Here is a 24,440-nt window from a genome sequence, read left to right on the forward strand (position 1 = left end):
ATTAATGTCAGCCTTTTACCACCTTCATATACGTTGTTCAAACTTTAAAATGCCCAGTCCTTTAGTATGTTACAGTTTTGCAGCATCTTTGTATTATACCCCTGTATTGTGACCCTACTTTTCAGTAACAATCCAAAAACAGCCAGGGTGGTCACTGAAAAATGTTGAGAATGCTGTAGTATTATTATTGTTATTCCTAGCCCTGTAGTCCTTTGACCAGGACAGAAAGTGAACTGAAAATCCAAATAGGGACACTTGTTCTGGTGACAGACATCTAAATTTAGCCCATACCCCATACAATGTAAATGTACAATCTCTGTAAAATCTTTTTGTTCACTCAAACTATGAAATATGAGGACAAACCTGAACAAAATATCTATTAGAAAAAAATCATTAAATAAGACAATGTACACGACCATATATTATACAGGTGAAAAGAAATCTACTGACAGGGAGGTAAATAACATGAATTATCCAATTAAAATGGTATCTGTCAAGGGAGGAATATATTCAGCAGCAAGACACTCAGTTCCTTAAATGATGTATTAGAAATAGACAAAAGGGCAAACATAAGGATTTGAGCAACTTTGATAGGGGTCAAGTTGTAATGGTTGGACACTCCGGGTGTCTCAAAACAGCAAATATCATCAGGTGTTCCTGGTATGTAATGGTTAGTGCCTACATACAGAAGTAGCCCACCTGCTGAACAGGTGAAAGGGTAATTATTGCTTAGGTCTCAATTATTCAATTAAGTCTGTGTGTAGACAGGCATATGTGTGTGTATGTGTGTGTGTGTGTGTGTGTGTGTGTGTGTGTGTCCCCCACATAAAGGACACTGTAGCACAAATTGCTGCAAATTGTCAGAGAATAGCTGCAGAAAGGGTATGTGCCTATGCTGATCCCCATCCACCACCAAGATCACATATAATGGCTCTATTAATAAAACAGGTTACCTAACATACCATGATGGAAATCATTTACTGCCATAGAAGCACATGGACCTGGAATGTCTTATTCCCTGCTTTATAAATAAAGCCCTATGAGACTCACAACTGTAATATCCAAAATAGGCCAAATGTACAGCAGGAGCTTCAATTTCCAGAAAAAGGAGTAGTATTGATTTTAAAGAACTGTGAAGAAATCAATTACATTAAAAAAAGAATATTTTATGTTGCAGTACTCCAAGGCCATAGGAAAGCTCCCTAGATTGCAGAGAGTGTAATTATCATGCAACCTTAGATCTGCAGTAAGTAGGTATTTTATGTTGAACATGATGGAGGAACTAATTTATTAAAAATGTAGAGGTAAAAAAAGGTGCATCCGACACTTAGAATTTAGTTTTCCTTCTTAAGGTCTAGAAATTAATTTAATTCCTTCTTCAGTGTTTGAAGAAGACACAGTAAAAGAACCCCAAAAAACATGCAGCGTGGCGGCAGCAGCAACAGTTGTAGGATTTAAAAAATTTAGAGGGTGCAAATCTAGATTGCACATATGGCAGTATTTTTGAGCTTTCCAATGCTAAATCTGTGATAGTGAATTAAGCTATTTGGAATAGCACTTATATGGGTTCTGTAAAGGATGAGACAATATTCTATATATCATAGAATCCAATCTCTCCAAATAATCTACCAAACTAGGTAATATATAGTGACAGGTATCAATCAACAAAAATTTTGTCCACGGCATTTTAAAAAAGTTATTAAAACATTATTATTGTTATTACTATTAACATTGTTGGAAGATGCAAAAAAAAAATCTGGCAGACCTTGTAACGGTGGACTAAACCCTTCCAACGAGAATGGGAGAATATACAAAACTTCACAAATCTCCACTTTGCCACCTTTATCTGTCTGCAGAAGAAATCCATATTTTGTTGAGGGAATATAAATACACCCCATGCATATGTAGAATAACAACCCACTTGTATAAACTGTGTTTCCAAGAATCCTACTGTATGCACTGTGGCATGATTCTCTTGAAGACAGACCAGAGAAGGAAACAACTTTTTTAAGTTGGTTAGAGATATTTCAAAAATCTTTCTTTACATTTCTATTTGGGATTTTTTAGGTACCTTAACACAATTAATAATAAATTATTAAATAAATAAAACACTTGAGTACATTGAACAATCACTCATTATCTAAAACACAATTATATTAATTTCCATGTACTATACATCAATTTCTACATGTTTTCATCCTTGATGCAGTTCACCACCAGGCGTCATCGTAAGGACATTTAATCATGAATTGCATCAAAAATTCTGTCAACATCAAGAAAAAGGAAAAAACATTTTGTTAAATTAAATCATATAGTGACAGAATCATTTAGTATTCCACTCAATCTTAATGCTTTTTACATATATCCATTTATTTACCTTTTTGCTGTGTAACTTTTGAAACATCAATAGTGACTGCAATACTTGGTCCAAAACCATCCCAAGTTTATCATCTAAGTAAAACATTTATATCACCGCTTTATAAGTGAGCACCATCGAAAACTTATATACTTCATATGATGGATTCATTGACAAGTGAGGATCTCGTCGCCCAATTAACATACACCAATTAGCAGCCTAAAAATTTGTGCACAAAATTTGTGACGCCATCCTGTCCTCAACTTGCAGCTCAGTCTGAATTGCAAGCTACACAGCTATGTGGTGCAGCCTGAACCACAAGCCATCTTCTGGCATGGCTGTCATACTGCCTGCAGCATTCAGATCCCTGTTTCACGGAGCAGGCTAATGGATCGGCCCCAAAAAGGGATTGCGGCATGTGACATCCACTTGTTCAATTCCCCCTAAATGACAGGACATGGGGAAAATGGACATATCACCACAACATCTGGACAGGTTAAGTAGGCACTTCTGCCTAATTGGAGACATTCGGAGGAAAAGGCATGAATTGTACATAACACCAATACAATTGTGATATGAGACTATCCACACAGAAAAAACTATTCTTTCTACTTTGAGTGCAATCTGGATTTAAGTGGATACTGAAATGATCAAATCACCATAAAAAACAATCTTAAATTGTGCATGAAATTTACATAATTTTCCAAATTCAATAAATATACTTATTTAACATTATCCATTTACATTAAAACACAAAATACTTTTTCATCAGAACATACTTTCGCTCCCAATAAAAAAAAAAAAAATTAAAGACAAAATGTTATAGAAATGACTTGAAATTGATAATTTCATTTGAACTCAGGTAACAGATTGATTTTAAGTTATATATCCCTTTACTTTCTTTTTTTGTTAGCAGCTTGTCAACGTCACCTCCTCGGGAATTATTTTTGCCCCTTTCTAGAGCCTAGAAATGTATTTAATCAAATTGTAATTATGTTATTTGACTTAAAGGAGTAGTAAACTTTCCCATTTTCATATGTGTTCATATTTTCATTTTTTCAATTTTTTTTTCCCAATGTAGTGACGTCCACAGTTGCAAACCGCCAAGTAAACCACCCCTGTTGTATCAGGTTACATGTTCACATCCATCAAATTTTACACCTTCTGGTAATTTACATCTTAAATCTTCTCTCTGATAAATCCAATAACATTTCTTACAATTACCACAACTAAACCTTAGTGTTATTTCCTAATTACCCATAGCCTATTACCATCACTGTCCCCAGCAATTGGGATTTTTTTTCCAAATCCAACCCCTTCCAGTGTAAAAAAGAAACAAAACAAAACACGAAACTCACAACCACAAACAAATCCCTTATCATGGATCCACTCAATTTAGGAGGGGGACCAATATGCTGTCTTAGCTGAATGTCAATCTAGCCAGAGAACATAAAAATTATTTTAAAAAACAGGGTCATATGATTCACATTTTCCACAATCCTTACCAGCTTTGAGAATGATAAGAAGCATTGCCCTTCAAATAGAAAAGAATAACTTTCTATTCTAGAAAACTCTAATTTGTTTAGTCTAAATTGTCGAAATGAAGGAAACTGCAATGAATGAAGGGAGTAGGGGGCCAGTAAAATTCCCATAGGGATAGAAAGGAGAACCCATGTAGACTCACATGGTTGTGTAGGTGCCCCAGTAGATGAGGTAGTATGACCTGAATAAATGAAGGAATGACTGCTGAGCCTTTGTTCATCTGACAAATAAACTCCACACATTTACTATTAGTTTATGCAGACTTCTTGATACCAGTAGTCTCTGTCCTGTTAACAGAGGCAATCACTCCTTCCCACTAGTACTATTTATATGTACAAGCAGTATTTGACTCAAATACAGTACAGCCGTGCTCATTTATTACCTCACCTATGACTACTCAAGTCAGGCTAAGGTTGACATATGTTGTAAAAGATATCGAGAGAAAGCCACACATCTCTATATTCTGCACAGGTATACATACATTCTCAGGACATTAAGGTTTAAAACTTGTAATTAAATAGGTATATTGTAAAAGAAAAAAAAAAAACTGTAGACACAATTAAGAACCAATTAAGACATAGACACAATTAAGAACCATATGAATATACTCATTATAAAGCCAGATTCAAAAGGAGACTCAGAATAATAAACATGCAAAGTGGAGATCCTAGTGTTTTCCTAGAACAGATGTGGCCAGTGCAAGAGTACGTCTAAGTGTCTGGTGATCACTCTTAAAGCAGACCTAAACTGAACATTTTTACTTTACATAAAAGGGTGGAAACCTCTTTTATATAAAAGTAAAAATTTGCATGTGCAAATCGGCTCTCTTTATTTTCTAACTTTAAAGTTGGCTATGTCACCTGCGGGTGACGTAACAAGAAAAAGAAAGAAAGACAGAAGATGGCGGCATCTGGCACTTCCGGGACGTAGAAGAATTCCAGGACGGAGTGGGACCAAATCGAGGGAAGGTCCAGCGGGATCGAAGGATCTGCGGGATTAAAGGTAAGTGTAATTTTTTGATTTTTCGGTTTAGTTCCACTTTGGGCTCAAACTAGACTGAAGCTGCCCAGGACAAGCAGTACAGACTTATAAAGAAGTGTGTTTTTTTTAAAAAAAACATTTACAGCTTGATGCTTCCTTAGTAAACCAACATGAAGGTCAAGCCTAAAAAAGGTAAAACTGGATATACTGTATAAGATTTTAATGGTGATTCCTGTCCTTGTTTATTAAAAGTGTTTTGACTTGAACAGATGATTTTTTTTCTATAAAGTATTTTGCTATTAAAGCAATATTTATAAGTTACTTTGACAAACTGGACCTTCTTTTTGTTTTTGATTGGTTGCATAATAGTAAATAGTGACTTCCATCATTATTTTCTTTAACAGGATAAAATATTTAATTTGAATATTTACCTTCAGTTCTAGTCCTGGCATAAGGATATGCTCTCCATCATGTTTACAAATGATATTGTCCATTTCTCTCACAGTAAAATTGGCCAGATGAAAGCCTAGAGTTGAAGAAATCAATATATATATGTATATATATTTTATAAATTCAATGACTTGCTATTAAAAAAACATAGTTCACAAAATAGTAAATACAGTGTAACTTCATCAACTATCTCATCTCATTTACTGAAATCCACAGACTGGTATTAGGACTCAAGATACAAATTACAATGCAGATTTAACAGATCTATTTCCTACATTTAACAAAAAAATGTCTAAGGATACAGAAACACAGCTCAGTTATCAGAAGACACACTAAAACAATCCTGTGCACACTATGTAGACACAGTATTTATATTCCTGTACAAGTGGTAAAATCACTTTAAAAAAAAATAGCTTTAGGCATTGTAGGGAAAAAATAAATAAAAGCAAACTGTTGATCACCCTAAAAAATGCCATCAGGACTATAAATTAGGAGAAAATCTGTAGCAATTGTGTGACGCCATCATGTCAATGGACTGAAATCTTTAAAGCCAAAGTAAACTAGGAAAAATAAAAAAAACTCACTCACCTTTACCTTTGCAGATATGTCAATTCCTGCAGGGGTTTCCTGGATTAGGTCCCGCATTGTCCCAGTATCTTCCTTGGTTCTGACGGGGAGGAAGCACTGGGCACTGCCATTTTCTTTGACTATCTTCCTATGTCACCCAATTTCGCACTGTGCAGGAGCGAGTTTGAGTGAAGTAGATGGGGAAAAAAAAAGAAGACTGCCAATCTCACTGTGCATGCGTGAGACCGTTTTTTTTTTTTTTATCACATTGCAGAAAAAGCTCTCTCTGGTGCAAGGAGTAACCAGGAAGGAGTTTTACCTTTTTCTTTTTTTAAAAATGGGGGTTAAATCCCCACACCCCAAAAAAGAAGATAATTTTTACCTTCTATAAAAGGTTTGTTTACCCTTTTATGTAATGAATTTTTTTAGGTCCACTTTGCTTTCAGCATCTTGTTGAAACTATACCACAAAGAAATAAGTCAGTTAGAAAAAAAGGTGTCCAAACCACTACTAGCAAGGTGTAATGAAAAAAATTGCTACTGAGTGCATCTATATATACGTATTACAAATCACAGACGTGCCCCATTATATATACTCTTGAAAAAGATTTGATGACACAGTCTACAGGGTTGTAATTGATGGTAGGCGAGTATGACAAACTAGTCCATGCAGCCCTGCATCAGGTTAGCAAGTGGTTCCCTTCTGCCTCTGCTTCTATTCGGAACCCATCCGAACCCAGAAAAGGTTGTGGTGATGTCTGCTTTAGAAACTGGAAATGTGTGAACTTCTGTATCTCTTGTTCAGGCCATCAGGTGAAAAAAGGGTAAAGTAGGGTTGCTTAACAACCATGTAAACCACAGCAACATGGCAAAACAAACAGCAACAAAGTAACACCAGGGTGTTGGGGTTTCTATATGCAGGTTGTTTTCCGCGTTGCCTTCACAAACGGGACTGATGCACCAATGTTTTTGATATTTTTTATAATTATAATTTTATATAAAATTTTTATTTTGAGATGTAAACTACTTTCTTCACAATCACCACTTTTGTAAATGCAGATTTACAAAAGTATCATTAGTTTTACTACATTAGCCATCATGTTTGGATTGTTGCAATTTTAAATATGAAGAAAAAAAATGCAAGATATAAGGTATTGTTATCAGACTGCCACTTCTATAAATGAGTCAATTCACATTAGCCTGATCGACGTGGTGTGCTAAATGCAAGTACATAAGCTAAAAAAATCAGGCTGCTAAATGCATCTTGATTTTTAAACATCAACGAAATTTGCTAACTTATTAGGCTCTCAACTTGAAACACTGATACACAGTAAAATTTTTCTTCAGATTTCACAGCCAAGCCTATTCATTTAAACATGTTGCGAAACATGTTAAATCATTTAAACATGTTGCGAATCTGAAGCTCAATGTTGGTTGTCAGAGAAATCCCAATTTTCGTTGCACGTCCCGATAATGAGTGAATTCCAGTGCCTGTGCAGAGGTTACATTGTCTTCACATGGCCAATTGAGATGGCTGAAAATCCTCTTTAGACGAAGATGGCGGCACAGCGTTGGATTGAGGGGATAGGATTCTCCAGTTGTCAAAACATTCTGGTGAAGGAAGAGGTCCAGATACGTTAAACAATGTATTGGGGGAGAAAGTTTTCAGAATCCAAACAAACATTGCCTACATCTGATATATTAAAATTGGTTCTAAATCCTACATCTCCGTTTGCTCTGAACATCTTCCACATATTCGATTATAGGAATAGCCAAAATGTCAAAACAATGCTGAGCACTTTAGCGAACACAGAAGTTGCTAAAGGACAGGCCAATTGGAATTGGCAAGTGGCACTACCAAGAAAAGAAAATGCTTAAATGCATAAGTTTATGAGCACACTAATGAACACACATTTTTTGGTCTGCCACCAATTCTTAGGATGCTCTTCTGAATAAGGAAGTGAGCATGCACATGGTGTGCTTCCCTGACATCAGCAAAGGCCAAAACTACTTTTTAGGCATACAGGAACACTGGGGCAGCACAGTTGGCTCAGTGGCTAGCACTCTTGCCTCTGCAACCTTAAGTCACAGGTTCAAATCTAAGTCGGAACGCGACCTGCAAGGAGTCCGTGTGTTCTTTAGGTGTTTACATGGGTTTTCCTCCAGGCACTCCTGTTTCCTCTCACATCCTAAAATTATGTAATTAGGTTCAATGGCTCCCCCTACAAAACTGGCCTTAGACTAGGTTAATGAGATATGACTATGGTAGGGACATTAAATTTGAGCCTTGAGGGACAGTTGGACTTTGTAAAGTGCTGCATAATATGTTAGTGCTATAAAAATACAAGTAAGAAGCATATTAGGAAAATGTTTTTTAGTCTGATTCGTCAGAATCTTGCATCAACAACATAAAAGGATGGATTTATCCATTAATGGTATAAGCAGGTAATAGTGTAGGGAATATTTTTTTTAGCACACTTTGGGCCAACTGAGCATCACCTAAATGCCGCAGCCTATCTTAATATTGTTTCTGACCATGCCCATGCCTTGGTGACCGTAGTTTACCCATAATTTTATGGCTACTTCAAGAAGATAGTGAGTTTATTGTACTCATATTACCTCCACAGTCACCGGATCTCAGTGCAATGAAGTACCTTTGGGATATGGTGGAATGGAGAATTTGCATCATGAATTTGTAGCGGACACATCTGAATCAAGTATGTGATGCCTTCATGTCAATTTGGACCAAAATCCATGAGAAATTTTTCCAGCACCTCGTTGAAATGAAGACACACACATTGTAACATGATGTTTTTTTATTTTCCCAACACTAAAATTATTTAAATCTAACTTCAGCATATGTCCCAAAACAGGCTTGTAAAGCACTGCCTAATATGTTGGTGCTATACAAATACAAGTTATTATTTACCTCTTTTTGCATTGTCAATATATCAGAAAAGCAATGAAATACAACTATTAATGAAAAACAGCTATTACTGGCACAAGTAAATATTTTTGTAAGCCAATATTATTGTAAATGGTACCTATCAGAGCTTAGTAGAGTAGGTGTGCTAAATGACTGGGAGATAAGAAGTCCAGAAACACTTGCTACTTGGAAAAAGAAGGTCCTTAAAGGTCTACCATGATCACTTTAGATCAGCCTTTCTCTTCCTTTTACTCCTGAAAAACCCTTGAAATATTTTTTAGGTCTTGGGGAAACCCTACTAAAACCAACTGATTGAGGGGCAGTAGGAAAAAATCCTCCTAAATTGGTGGCTAGTGAGTGAATTCTGTAGTCGCTGTAAGAGAGTTCAAGTTCATAGACAACCAAAATCATCATTAACTTGCACAAGGCTCTATGAAGTAGTTTTGGCTCCAGAACCATGCAGGCACCATCAAATGAGGTCAATCAGCCACAGTTCAAGGAACCCCTAGCAACCTCTGGAGAAGAGCATCTTAATCACAGTTCTGTGGGACCCTAAGCTTCCTTGAGCAATGAACAGTTTGTGTCTTTTAGGCTAGGTTTATATATAGCAATAATCTTTTTGGCTATCTGTATAGGTGGCGGCCTTCCTACTGCCTAGCAATGTATGAGGCATTCTTCCCACTGTCGCCTACACTAATGTACAATGTGTTGTGGATACAGAAAACTAAAGCAAGGGATCCTCATATAAAAAAAGGTTGAGAAACACTGCCCTAGATCATTTATGCTGTGTGTGGGGGTGTTGAATGCTTTCTTAACCATGTTTTGTTTTTGGCTACATGTTTTTTGTGGCTACAGATATACAGGAGTCTATGTTACAAAGACAGGCCAAACCCTTCACCAATGAATGAACCTTCATAGATTTACTATTACTTCCCTGGCGGTATGAATAATGAGGATTTTTAAATGTAAAAGCGCTATATTTAAAGATACTCCGCCCAGTTTTTGACCACCCAGCTAGAGCATCCTAATACCTGGCTGAAAAAAAAAATCTGGAGAGCATTGTATACATACATGGGAGACTACAAGCAAACACAGATTCAGGGTCCCTAAAATTCGTTAGTGAGGCCTGAGCTGTTCCTTGTACATAAACCTGTCATGCCACCAACTAATGAAAAAGTGCTGGTAGTAAATCAGTGCAAAAGGCAGCAGCGGTATTCAATAAAACATGAAAAGGTCCCGCAAGACTGGGACTGGAGCCTGTGGGCCATACCAATGAGGGTTAGGTGTCTTCCAGTATATGCTTTCTTAAAGTATTAAAGCACTGTTCCAAATGGAGGGGGGCTAATGGCCCTAATCTGGTAGAGATAGCCATCCCTCTTATGTCATGGAGAAAGACCACAGACAAGAATGTGAAGGAATTCTTTGAAATGGGGGGGGATGACTGGACCATAAGCATTTAATCATTTACCCTCAGCAATCTGGTCCACTTTGCTCGGGCGATACAAATAACTGAATAAAAAAAATGTACGTCAAATAGGCTTTGTGTTCCTGTATTAGGTGGGCAAAGCCAGACATTATTTTCATCCTGAAAAAGGATTAAGAAAAGAGATGCAGGTGGACATCTCTCTAGCAAGCCAGTCAGAAAAATGATAAGGACAAATATAACAACAAACCATCCTTGGATTCGAAGCTTACCCCCACCCCACCACCTAGTAGCCCGAAGAGAAGACATGTCTGCTTTTGTTATTCTCAGTTATATGCGATTTATAGGAATAGTCATTTTTATAATAATAGATAAATATGGGTTTTGGGGTTTGTCCTCATTCATACAAATGCAAACACAAGCATGTCACTCATGTATGAATGTAAATAACAACTGAGCAACACACACTTGTTCTTATCTCCAAATATAACAAATGATAGCCATAGAATTACTACATTTTTGTGAGCTGTTAAGGTTTTAAAGACTGGCTTTATAAAATTTTGAGTACAGTACAAATCTGCAGGTACAATAAGTTTTGAGGCTTGAAATGTTGTGCTTTATGTATCTTTAAGGGTATGTTCACACCTGAAGCCTTTTTAAGTGTGGTTACTGATTAAAAATGCTTCCAGAAAACAAAGTTTTCATTAAAAATGAATGAGTTTGTTTTCTGTAGCCAACATCACATGGGTTTTCACGTGGTTGCATTTATTAAAGGCAATTCAGATTCACAGTGTAGCAACTTTACTTCTCTGCTGCCACCATAGACTTGAACTGAAAATCGCTCACAATTGGCAAAGCAGGCATTTCTGAGCATTTTCAGGCTTTTAAAGCAGATATTTTCAGGTGTTTTTGTATCATAAAAAAATCACCCCCTTTTATGGTCATATCCACTCATGCAACTACATGAATACTGCTCAAAATGCTAAAGCACAGAAAAACCTTTTGTCAAACCTTTTCCCCACCACAGACAGAGAATGATGCCTGGCAGCAGAAAAAGGATGAATGTTTCATATTCCATTTTTATGTTTCAGCAAGAAAAGGGAGGCAAGTGGAAGTAGAGATCCGCCACTTGCACCTGCCTCCTTCTGTGGTTTTGCCAGGCCCTCATTTCACCTGGCTCACTTGATAAGTAGCCAGGCGTGGGTGTATTACAGGCCTATCATAAAAGTCAGGTGTAAAAAGGTGCAGTGTGTAGGTGAAGCAGAAAAGGAGCAAGGCAAGACTTCTGTTATCTCCACTTGCATCTGGTTGTCTTTCAGGTTTGCCTAATTTGACACTTACACTTGGCACCTTTAGTTTGTTTTGCCTGGCCCTCCCTAACTTACACAAAAAGTCGAGTTAAAGACACAAAGTCCATCAAGTTCAACCAATTGGGAAATAAACATATCCCAGAGAAAAAACCCTATGGACATCCAGATCCAGATAAAGGCAAAAAACAATAACAAAAATGTACAATTAGCTCCAACATGGAAAAAAAAATCCTTCCTGATTCTATGAGGCAAAAGTTATCTTTATTTTAAAGCTTTATTACCTAGTTACATTCTGTGCTTCTATAGTAGTTGCTGAAACTACCTATTGAGGGAGCCTTTTCCATTTTCACAGACCTTCCAGTGAAGAATCCCTTCCTTATCCAAAGCTTAAACTTCTTTCCCTTTAGTCACAAAGAGTGCACTCTTGTTCTTTGTAACAAATCTTAAAGTTAATAGTTGGGAAGAGAGTTCTCTATATCAGTGGTCGCCAAACTTTTTGATCCGACAGACCTGTAAAACTACCAGCTCCTGACCGCGCATGCGCAGGGAGCTGGGTGTCACTCGTGATGTCATGATAGCATAATCCCACCCACTTCACATTGCAGATCTGAGCATGCGATGTTAGAGTGGGCGGGTTGTGTCCAGGGACACAGCCATCCCACTTTTATGAGAGTAGGATTTCTACAGGGGACATGGCCTGGGCATCTGGCCGGTGTGCCCCGCCAGCGGGGTCCTTCTTCTGACCCTGCTCGGGGGTGCACCAGCCAGAGCCACTGACCAACACAATTTTCTCGCAGACAACCAGTTGGCGACCGCTGCTCTATATGGACAATTTATATATTTATACAGGGTGATCAAATCCTCCTTTACATATCTCAACCTTCTTGGCGGTTAATTTCTGTCCAGATTTATATGTATAAAAGCAGTACATTGTTTTTTACGAAAATTTATTTTACATTGTAGGTCTGTATTTCTTAAGCATAACTCACCGAAATATGTCCAGTATTAACGTTTTATACTTTGTATGAATAACAGGATGCTGAACATCTCTATAAACTAAAGAAACTAAAGGACTAAAGGAAAAATGTGCCTGCATCAGCTTTATTTCTATATAAGGAGTTGTTTTTGCCTACTCAGCATAACTGCATATGTAAACTACACCTATGTTTTCCTGTATCCTGTATGTATAAAAAAACGTTTTATCAAAATAAAGATTAGAGAATATTCCAAAGACCATACTGTGCGTGTGTGTTATTGGGATATCTCTCCAGATGTCTCTCTCTGTGAGTGAAGGAGAAGTCAGGGTGCATTCGAGGAACTAAAAGCAGATCCTTTCATGTGTATAGTATGTTTGTGCATGTTTTTTCTGAATAGGACAAATTATGTCTAAGTTTAGTGCAGGGCTATAGCTTATTTGTGTATAGTGCCGGGTTGTATGTATGTTTGCAATAGTGCAGGACTGTGTATGTTTGTATTAAAATCAAAGAACTTGCTAGTTAGTATAACATTTTATATTTATATTTTAGTGAAAGCGGCACCCCATTCACGCTGGCAAAAGTCTGTCAACAAACACGATAAAGTCTGCTGTTTATGAGCACTTTCCATTATCAAGTAATGGGAAACATTCTGTGTGCCAATGTATTCTTGAAGATGATGGTGAAAAACAAAGTGATGCAAAAATTAGCAGTTTCAGTGGGTCTAACAAAAATGCACCTACAAGAGCATCACATACGAAAAAACACTTCCAGCATTTCCACCCTAAAGTGTTAGAAATTGTGAATGAGAAATATAATAATGAAATGTTCCATCTACTTCTGGGATAAAAAAAAAATTCAGTAATCTACTGAAGACCAAACACAACTATAAAGATTCTTTAAATCTGACCATAGGTTACCATAACAATGACACTAGAAAAATTCAAAAACCACAATGATGAAATGGTAGTAAAGAATAGTGTACCCCTTCAATTTCACAGGCAGCCTTTAGGCCTAAATGGAGATAATGGTAAAAAAAAAAAAAACTTGTTGCTTCCCTGGAAAGAGAAAGAATTGGGAAACTTATAATTGAAGAGGTAAAAATGAGGAACTACGAAAAGGTCTGAAGGGACATTCTGTCTTCATACAAATGGATGCATCCACACGTCAGAGTCAATTATTTTGCTATTAATGTTAGATTTATTGATGAAAATAATAAAACAATAACACAAACCTTGGGAGTTAGGCTTATTCGACATTTTCCCCAGCGTTTAACCTGAGGCTTTTAAAGCCCATGTTTGGAAATCCCCATGCATTACAATTGGTTAATCTACACCAGGACGTTTCCTTGGGGCACGTTTTTGAGTTTTATCGTAATCATTGCTTGAAACGCTTAAAAAATTAAAAATTCTGGGTTAAAGGTGGAAAATGCCCAATATGCAGGAATACACTTCTATTAAATTTCAATTGGATCTTTTTCCCACGGTTTCTCGCATTTTTAAGCATGTATTGTGCAGATTAGTTAAACCGCAGGAAAACGCAGCAAAGGGGTTCTCCAGAATTTTAAAGGCAAGCTTTAAAAGGATAATTAAAGTGCATAAAAATGCATATAAACAAAATAGGAACGTTTACATGCGTTTTTTTAAACGTCTGTGTAGACTAAGTCTAAAGGACACCCAGGCATATCACACCAGTGACTATCTTCAGAAGTTGGTGAAGGATGTTCTAGAAATTTTTGAAATTAAAAAGGAACATATTCTTTGAATTGTGACAGATCATGCATCTAATATGTTGAGCACACTTGAGAAAATGAACTAAGTAGATGAAGAAGAAAGTGACAGAGAGATATTAAAGGAAGACAGTTCTGCAAGTATTGGAGAAAGTGAAGAAAATAGTGACATTTCCGATAACATTGTTGAAGAAGCATTTAAGCGTACTACTATTCAACATATGAATTGTGCTGTTCATACACTGCACCATGCAATAAGAGATGGATTGAAAGATAGTCATGCAGCAACTCTAATTGGCAAATTGAGGCAAGTATCTGTTGCAGCCAGGGCCCCTAAAACAAATGCCATTTTGAAAAGACGTGCAGGAAAAGGAGCTATTTTGGATCAAAGAACACGCTGAGGAAGCACTTATTTGATGGTAAAGCGTTTGCTTGAACTAAAACACTTTCTTGAAAAACTAGACAATGAAAATGTGGACACAAGAAAAAGCACTGGAAAATCTACTTTCTAACCCCTTTACTGTCACCAAGAGTTTGTAATCTGAAGATTTAACACCTGGTAAATTATTCTTGAAATGGGAGAGCTGGATATATTGCCTGAACAAAAGTGGAGGGTTAAAACCTGATGGCATTGTATCTTCAATGAAGAAAAGAGAGAATCTCTTACTGGATAATCAAATCTTGTTAGCTGCTATTTATGTTGATCAAATGAGACAAATTTTGTTTAGCGATGACCAGGCTGATACTGCAAAAAAGGCCCTCTATAATGTAGCAGCTCGTATGAAGGTATAACTACCTGAAACACCCCCACTGGATGAAGCTTTAAGCACTGGTAAACTCTGGATCATCCCTCCTCAAAAAAACAATTAGACGGATTCCTACTTGGACTAAATGGAACTTTGAACAGTATTGCATTTAACAGCTATTCTACTCTACAGCTATATTCCAAGTTTAATATATAAACCGTTTTAGGTTTTCCAGCTTTTGTTTTTGTTCATGTAGTTAGGCTTTGTTTTTGTTTTAAAACTACCAAAGAATGTGGTTCATATTTTTAAACTGGTAAAGTTCATGTTCCTGATTTTTATGCACACTATGCTACTACTTTATAGCCACTTAATAAAAACAATAAATAAAACCTTGTTTTCATGTTTTTGTCTTTTGTTTAAACTGGCCAATACAGTAGAGCCTCAGCTTCCTAGCCAGTTATGGTTAAATGGCGTATATGTTGCCTTCCTTCAATCAACGGTTAAAATACATTAGCATATTATAGGGGCTACTAATTTTATCTTCACACTTTTGCATTCAAACTTCACAAAAAAATTTAGACCCCCTAATTATTCATAAACCAAAAAATGTATTATAAATTAAACACAATTTTTTTACCATAAAAGTTTTTCTCAAGAAACAAACAAAATTCGTAATAATTAAATGACTTATCAATCATCAATGCTTTCTCCTCTCAGGTATTTAGGCAAAAAGCTAAACATTTTTTGTATAAGAATTTGAGCAATTCTGCTCGCTTGTTGTTAAAAATACACTATTGATGCTTTCTAATAAAGCAACCAAATAATTTAGCCTATTTCTTCTTACTACTTCTTTCCATTTAGAGAACATGTTCTCAACAGGATTAAGAAAGAGTATGGTGGTAAAAATTCGAGTTGGTGTCCCTTACTTTCAACCAAGCTCTTTACCTGGTTATTTTTATGAAAGATTACCCATAATTAGAATGGCATACTGAACACTTTTTTCACTAAAAACATTCAAAACCTCATCAATAAAATTGAGGAATGCGTCTTGATTAAATGCTCGTGCCTTAAGGTGGAGGGTCCCATTTTTATTCCTCACAGAAAAAATTGAATAATTTCTGGAACGCACCCCAGCCACAACATGCACTGCCCTTTGCCCAATAGAAGATCTTCCCCTTTCAGTTCTCATTGAGATGTTACAACCTACTTTATCAAGAAAGTATATGTTTTTTCTTTTTACCTTAGCAATGAGATCAAGGATTTTGTTAGCATAACTAAGCCTTTCTTGAAGAGAGTGGGAATCATTGTGCCTTGCAAGAATTAAAGAAGTTTTTTTAATGACCATATGGAATTCATCTAACTATTGTTGAAATAGATACAATAATTCTAAATTTATATTTCAATATTTTTATTAGTTTTTAATATACAAAAGGAAAATAAAATTTTACTAGTATTCAAACAAAAAAAAATAATCTATAAACAATACATTATAATATACCCAAATATATGCTTATAAGTAATACAAAGAAAAAACAAATACATTTACATATGTTTAAACAACCCAACAATGAATAATACCATAACATCTTTCAGTTCTAAATTTCCTTATTCCTTTCTTTTTCTGCCCCAAATGGTTTCCCTTTCCTATTCTCTCCTTCCCTTTCAACCCCCTCTTTCCCCTCTCCCCCATTTTCTGCCTTTCATTTTGCCTTTAGTGAGTCAGCACTCTTAAAAGTTTCCATAATCGTCATAAAGTAATGTAATTTAAATAGGAGAAAAGAAAAAAAAAAAAAGGTTGAAAATGATCCCATAATGGATAAATGCTTTATCCTTAAACAACATGTGCTTCTTTTATTATCATATTCTGTGGGGCCTATGTAATCTACCTATGTTCCAATACTTTTAATCTTTCCAAACTAATATTAGTTGATGATTTTCTTGAATTTTAACAGTTCTTAGGACCTTCTAGTGAGGTCAGTGCAAATCTAAATTGAGAAATTCTACAAAATAATAGACATACTTAAACCTTAAGTTTTTCATTGAGAATACAAAGGTTCTTATAATACACAAGACAATATACAAATAATGACACACAAGGGTACATTAGCGATAAGGAATTGCAGTTTAAGTTTATATAACCGTTTTACCACCAAATACTTTTTTTTTAAATATTCAAGGAAGATGAACAGAATCTCTTCCATGGATCCCAGACCATCTCAAATTTGTATGAGGTATTTCGGAGGATATGAGTCATCTTGTCATTGACCATAATCCAGTCTATTTTTTAATTTTAAATTGGGTTGTCTGTATATCATTGGACTTCCAAGATTTAGCCAGAGTGACACGAGCTGCCAGCAACATTTATTTCAGAAGTTTCACAGAGTGTTTAGGGGCTACCAGATCACATCTGCTAAATAATGCAGCTTCTGGAGTACTCTTGACCTTTTTTCCTCAGAACCTTTAAATTATATCAAATATCTTATTCCAAAAAATTTGGGCCACTGAACAAGACAACCACATATGCAATACTGTACCATTAATATTACATCCTCTAAAACATAAAGGTAATGATGAAGGGTAGTATTTGGAAATCCTTTCAGGGAGCAGGTACAATAGAAGCATGACCTTATAATTTGCTTCCATTAAGTCTGTAAATAAAAGATATTTTCGAGAGTGAATAGGCCAATTAATTCCATTCTTCCCTAAAAAGTGACATACTCAAATCTTTATTCCAAGATTGCATATATTTCAATTAATTTGAGGGTAATATCAATGTGCCATATAAAATCGATATCTGGCTGTGTCCACTAGTGATCTGCAAGATCTTTCAAAGGGTGTAAGACGTAAAGGACATGTAGCTGAGCGGAACATAGAACATATAAATAACCTAATTTGCCTATAATGAAAATATTATTTGTTTGGAAGTTCCTTTTTATTAGCGAGATATTCTAAAAACTTAGCATATCACGCTGATCCATAATATCATAGATACGCTCAAATCCTATGGAAGGGTGTTATATTTTCACCCGGAGAAAACTCCAGGTTATTCCATAGGGGAGCTAGAGGAGCATATCTTGAACATAGATTGGATATAAATCTAATTTTGTCCCTTAGAAACAAGGAATGGGTTAATGTCGGACATCCCCTATATTGTCTAAGTTTCTTAGAAATCCACAATAATGCTGCCAAGATTCCCCTATAACAGCTATTGCTTCCATATCTACCCATTGCAGTTTCAAACCTCGTCCTGTGGAATAAGAAAGTTGTGATATTTGGGCCGCTAAATATTAATATTTAAAAGAAGGAACCCCTAGACCACCTTGAGATCAAGAAGCCAACATTGTCTGTCTCTGAATCCTTCTTCGCTTACCTCCCCAAATAAATTTTATTACCCTATTCTGAAGCTTAGCTAGGATTGAGGAAGGAACATGAATTGGAAGTACCGTATACGGAATAAGTATAAAATACGAAGGAGAATATTCAACTTAACTGCTGCTATACGGCCGAGCCAAGAAGGAGGAGAAGTAATTCAATTATTAAGGTCCTCAAATTTTTTTTTTTAAGTACTAGAATATAATTAGCCTAAAATAAGGAGTTATATGAAGAGGTCACATGAATCCCTAATCATTAAAGAGATTTAGATTCCCAGCAGAAAGGTATCTTATTATTGCAGTTTGATGTTCCGGTATGTTAATATTTAAGGCCAGAGATTGCTGCAAACTTGTCCAAAGTTCTAAATAGATTACGTATTGACATGGATTAAGTGACATGGGGCAAAAAATGTACAATAAAATATCACCTGCAAATAAAGTGCCCTTGTGTTCTCTCCTACCACACCATATTCCCTTAATATCTGGGTGTTCTCAGATAGTTATCGCTGAAGGCTTTATTACTATGGCAAATAGAAGTGTGGAAAGCAGACATCCCTGCCGCGTTCTGCTCTTTATATTTATATCAATTGAACAAAAACCTCCTAGTGAGATGTTTGCTATAGGTTTATCACACAATGCCCTCGAACACAGTCAAAGTAATTTCCAAGACCCATTCTGGACAAGATTTTAAACATAAATGACAATGAGACACTATCAAACGCATTCTTCAGCAAGTAACAGCTTCATTCTTCTTTCCATCGTCCCAATTCATATGTAATAGTGATATTAGATCTATAGTACAGCGAGTGTGATCTGGGACCTGTCTAAATGGTATAAACCCCACCTGGTCCAAATGAATATATTCTCCTATAAAAGAGATCAAACACACCGAAAGGACCTTCGTCAACAATTTTAGGTCACAATTAGTTAATATTGGTCTATAATTGGCTACGTCTGATGTGTCCTTTCCTGGTTTTGGTATAACACTATTGAAAGCTTGATTAGCTTCCCTAAGAGTTACATTCTCGTAAATTATAGTATTTTACCAAATGTGGGATCAACTGTGCGTGAAAGGTCCTATAATAAATATACGAAAATCCATGCGGACCAGTACTACTAGATTTCAACAATTTCAATGCTTTGGGAGTTTCCTCTTCCAATATAGGATTATCCAACAATTCTACATGTTCAGATTGAAGTTTAGGTATTATAATCTTATTAAGAAAAGCTTCCATAAATTCCTGTGTTGTGTTCTGCTATTTACCATAGAGGGAGGCAAAAAATTCCCCAAACGTCAGCAAGATTTTCTCTGGTTTTGGGTCAATTTACCATCTTTTGTTGTAATTTTAGGCAAGGCATAGGTTTTAGGTCTAGAGTTAGAGTTATTGACTAATAACTTTCACGGCTTATCATACCACATGTGATAGTAATGAGCCATCCATTTCAATGATATCTCTGCTCCTATAGTCAGTAACATGTTTAATTCAGTGCACAGGGCTTCAAACTGTATACAATGGTCAGGCATAGGAATAAATTTATGTCATCTTTGCAGTGAGTGGTATTCTCCCATAATTTCTATAAATGTATCCCGGCCTTTCTTCTGTTGTGTTCCTAACCTAATAGGTTCCCCCCTAATATAAGCATTATGGGGCTTCCAATTATTAGCTGGGGAAGTATCACCTGGAAGATTAAATCAAGTATGCAGAAATTAAATGTTCTACCTCGGCTTGCGTTGCTGGATTTAGTATCAACCTTTCAATCTCCATCGACATCCAGCCTGTACAGTTCGAAAGCCCCTTAATTTCACAGTCACATGAGTCATGATTCAACCAGGATACTGAGAAAATTTTTGCTTTAACAAGCTAATGGAATCAATTTAGACTGAATGAATATATGATCAATTTGAGTACCGATTATGCACTACAGAAAAGTATGTATAGTCTCTCTCTGTAGGGTTCAATTCGCAGTAGATATCTATAAGATCATATTTTGTAATAGATTTGAAAACATATGACTTTTTAGGTGGATATCGATATTTGGGAATATTAGTTTTGTCTAAAAGCTGATCTAATGTTAAGTTGGAATCACCAGGCATCAGAAGACAGCCCTGGACAAAATAGTCAATTTTGTATAATAATGTTGTGAAGAAATTAATTTGCTACTCATTAGGGGCATAATATGTTACAACCATTATCCTCTGTCCTGCAATCAATCCTCGCACCATAAGATATCTTCCCTCTGGATCCTGAATTATATATCCTGTGCTGAAAAATTGAGATGTCCGGCAAAACACAACATCACTCCTCCCTTTTTCTTATCAGAGTTCGCATGATAATTTATAGGATGTTTTATATATATATATATATATATATATATATATATATATATATATATATATATATATATAAAAAAAAAAAACACACGAGGCATAGACTCAGTTGTGAAATGGATTTCTTGTAGTGCCAAAATGTCTATTTTAAGAGAATTATAATAATGAAAAGCCTTTTCCCGCTTAATTGGGGAATTAAGGCCTTGGACATTATGTGTCATAACCGCAAAAGACTGACAAATTCTGCCCTATCTCTGAGGATCCTGCCATCTGTAGAACAATTTAAGAAAAACTAGTAAAAAACTTAATACTAAGTACCTGGGGGCAAAGGGAAGAAACACGAGGATAATAACAATAAAACCACAAGACAATAACACAAAGCCACATACAGTGACAGTTAAATTGCCATTTTAATAATATTATAATTTTCCGAGGTCTTAAGCCAATCCCACCATCCAGCCACCCAAATTGTGGCTGGTTATGCGTCGATCGCCCAAGAACCACAAGCCTTAGGGACATATCCTTATCTCAAGACCGTGAGTTCAACATAATTTCCCACAATATATCAGTCTCTTTCAAGTACATTTTAAACCCTTTCTGGAGCCTTGGCCAGCCATAAGGGATATAAAGAGACTTTATCCACGGTCGCCGCATGAGGGTGAGTAGACCGAGAAGGGGATAGTTCAAGCCTTGCCTTGACATTGGAAAACCAAAGTGGATAGGCCTAGTGACACATTATCGTGTGAGAAATGAGAATTTGAAGTAAAGGTTTCAAAACTTTCCTGCGCTGTATGGTAAACATTGAAAGGTCGATTTGAACTAGGACACCCTCAATCACAGAATCATGTCCTTTCAAAATTTTTCATTAACATTTCTTTGGTAGAATAATAGTAAAGTGTCACCATTATGACCCTAGGGGGACCATCTATTTTAGCCATCCTCAGTGCTCTGTGGACTTATATCAATTTCAAGATAAGATTCCGGAGTATCAGTCATTTTTTCCTGATATCGGTCTGATAAATTGCTTAGCCACAGATGTGATATCTTTAAAAGATTCTGGCAAACCCCTGATGTGGAAATTAGATCGCCTAGAGCAGTTTTCTAAGTCACTGATCTAAGTCTAAGTGATTTGTGATGTAATTCCTCTATCTTATCTTCCAACATAGTAATCTGCTTTATATTTTGGGATTTTTTTGTGTTATTGTCCAGATTTCGCTCAATAGCATCTAATTGCTTCCAATTGTTCGCAGGTCATGCCCGAGTTCAGCAGAAATAGACTCAGATGTTTTTGCCAATTCAGTATGCAATAGGTCTGCCAAGTGTGCAAATAATTTAGCTTCATTTTCAAAAAGTGGGGTCAAAGCTGCAGGAGGAGAGTTGCCCTGAGATATTACATTGTGTCTTTCTTCTGTTAAGGTATAAGCAGTGGAGGACATAGGTTCCTCTGTTGCTGACAGGAGAGGCAGCAAGGCTATATAAAAGTAGTTGGCTCTGTGAGGAACCCTCAACTTGCTGTGGGGCCAGAAATTCGGGGTCTTCCAAAGTTGTCTCCAAGGACCCAGGTGGATCCTTTTCCACTCCCCTACTTCAATGCCCTTTGTCCTTCCTTGGCCAGTAGTCTGAGATTCGGAAAATTCCTCTTCTGGAGACCGCGCTGTGTGTGATACCATCCAGCGTTCAGCCATCTTAGCCTGTTCCATGTGCTATCTGGTACCGGGAGACCCGATCCTCGGTCTTCCCTGCAGATTTTCCACCATGATGTAATGGAAGAGGTGCACCTGTAAAGGTCTCTCCGCCCATGAAATCGCAGGGACTGCCGGGTATGCATGTGCGGGAATGAAGCCTTCAGGGATCCGAGCCATCTAGCAGCTTACTGCCCTAGACGCTGGCAAATAATTGATTCTTCATTTCCCTGAGGCTTATTCCGCAATCCTCAGGCATAACCTTGTGTAACTCCTCCTTATGGGCTTCATCCAACTGAGATTTTCAGACCTCTTCTTAATTTTTTCACTCTACCGAAGATTCATAGGTCTTAATAACTTTGGTTATGGTTGTCAGGTTACAACCCAAAACCATTGCTATCTGGGAGGTATCACTTCCATTCAGATACCCGTCTACCACTCTTGACGCTCTGCATTATTAAATTCTCTGGCCATAAGAGTAAGTGAAATACTAAATATAAAGCTAATAACTTTGAAGATAAAAAGATGAATAATATTGTTATCCTTAAACTTAGTAAAAATCCCTGAAATAAAAATATTTATTTTAAAAATTATGTAAAGTAAAAAACATTATAACTGAAAAATCATCAATTTATTTTCATATGTTTTTATTGGGTCTTCAGAAAAACTTTTATGGTAATATTATGTCATAATTAATTTTATAATAAATTTATTGATTTATGAATAATTAGGGGGTCTAAATGCTTTTGTGAAGTTTGGACGCAAAAGTGTGAAGATAAAATGAGAAGCCCTGTAAGTACAGAGGAGTCGGAATCGGAGATACCAGAAACGGAGGAGATGGGAGTCGAAGGATTTATCTACCGACTACAGCCCGGGCGCCGACATCACCGGAAACTCCTCGGGAACGTCAACGCACTCACCGGGGGACAGATTGTAGCAAAAGGACGCAGCCGGAAGATGGGCCCATCCCGGGCAGGACACTAGACGACACCCATGGGACCAGGTGTTTATTTTATACGTTCTTAGCTACCCCGAGTGTGGCTGGGGGTTACCGCTTTCAGCAGCTTTTTTTACCCTGAGCTACACTAAGGATTACTGCTCAGGGGGATAAGGGAGAATAGATTCAGTTTAGCTAATCTTTCTCCTCATAGCTGAGCTCCCCCCGGCGTCCTGCTGGTATTCGCGACATGTCTTCTTCCTTCATCTTCAGCTGGCGAGTGCAGACACGTTCTCCAGGGTTTCCCAGTGACATAGGTGCGGGCAATTTATATTTTGTATTGGATTCAATACAAAATACCTGTATGGAGTCCAATACAAAGAAAATCTTTATAATATATATAAAAATATATGCTACTGTATAGTTATATTACAAGTTTCACAATTATTTTTTTGTGTTTTTCTATTTAAAGTTTATTAATAAATATTAAATTAAATATTTAAATATAAATAATAAAATAAACATTAAATTAAATGTTGGACATATTTAGTGAGGAACGATTTAGAACTATAGGCCTACAATGTAAAATAAATTTCCATGCAAAAAATTTGTGCTTTTTGGGTGAAAATACGGACAGAATTAGAACACCAGGGGGTTTAATACAAAAAAGTACTTTGCTAGCTTTAGATATTGCAGGTTGGCATGGCATGCAATTAAGTCTATGATCTACCAGAACCCCCAGGCCTTTTTTTATTTCTGACTCCCCAAAATGTATTCCCCCTAGACAGTATGAAGCATGCATATTGGTCCTTAGGCCACTTCTCTATCCATTTACAAATTGGCTTTTCTAAGCCTATTGACCCTAACTTAACTGCATATTAACTGTGTGGGACTGTGTCAAATGCTTTTGCAAAGTCCAAGTACACTATATCAACTGCTACCCTACTGTCTACCTGTTTACTTACTTCCTCATAAAAAGAGAGATAATTTGTTTGACAGTCTTTCAAAAACTCCTCTATGTGGTTCTTTATCAAACTCTCTAGAACTTTTCCAACTATGGACGTTAAACTAACCAGTCTGTAGTTACCTGGTAATGACTTTGCTCCCTTTTTGAAGAT

General features: G+C 36.5%; 1 protein-coding gene across 8 annotated transcripts in view; it reads right to left on the bottom strand.

Moving 5' to 3' along the window:
- LOC140340078 (uncharacterized) overlaps window positions 1–24,440 on the bottom strand; it is a 52,049-nt gene that overhangs the window by 25,244 nt on the left and 2,365 nt on the right. For 3 of the 8 annotated variants that reach the window (XM_072425075.1, XM_072425078.1, XM_072425077.1), the window contains exons 1-2: window positions 5,311–5,844; window positions 4,759–4,886 (exon numbers count right to left, since the gene is read on the bottom strand). The exons of 1 other annotated variant lie outside the window; for it this stretch is intronic. Coding sequence is in view for 2 of the 7 variants with exons in the window: in XM_072425074.1 (XP_072281175.1) it covers window positions 5,311–5,373 (63 nt within the window). In the remaining 5 variants the exon portion in view is untranslated. Of the gene's footprint in view, window positions 1–4,758; window positions 4,887–5,310; window positions 5,847–5,917; window positions 7,507–24,440 lie in introns of those variants that run through there. 4 more of the 8 variants (XM_072425074.1, XM_072425080.1, XM_072425073.1 and 1 more) reach the window with 4 other exon arrangements.

Source organism: Pyxicephalus adspersus, chromosome 10, assembly GCF_032062135.1.
Source record: "Pyxicephalus adspersus chromosome 10, UCB_Pads_2.0, whole genome shotgun sequence".
Classification (NCBI taxonomy): domain Eukaryota; kingdom Metazoa; phylum Chordata; class Amphibia; order Anura; family Pyxicephalidae; genus Pyxicephalus; species Pyxicephalus adspersus.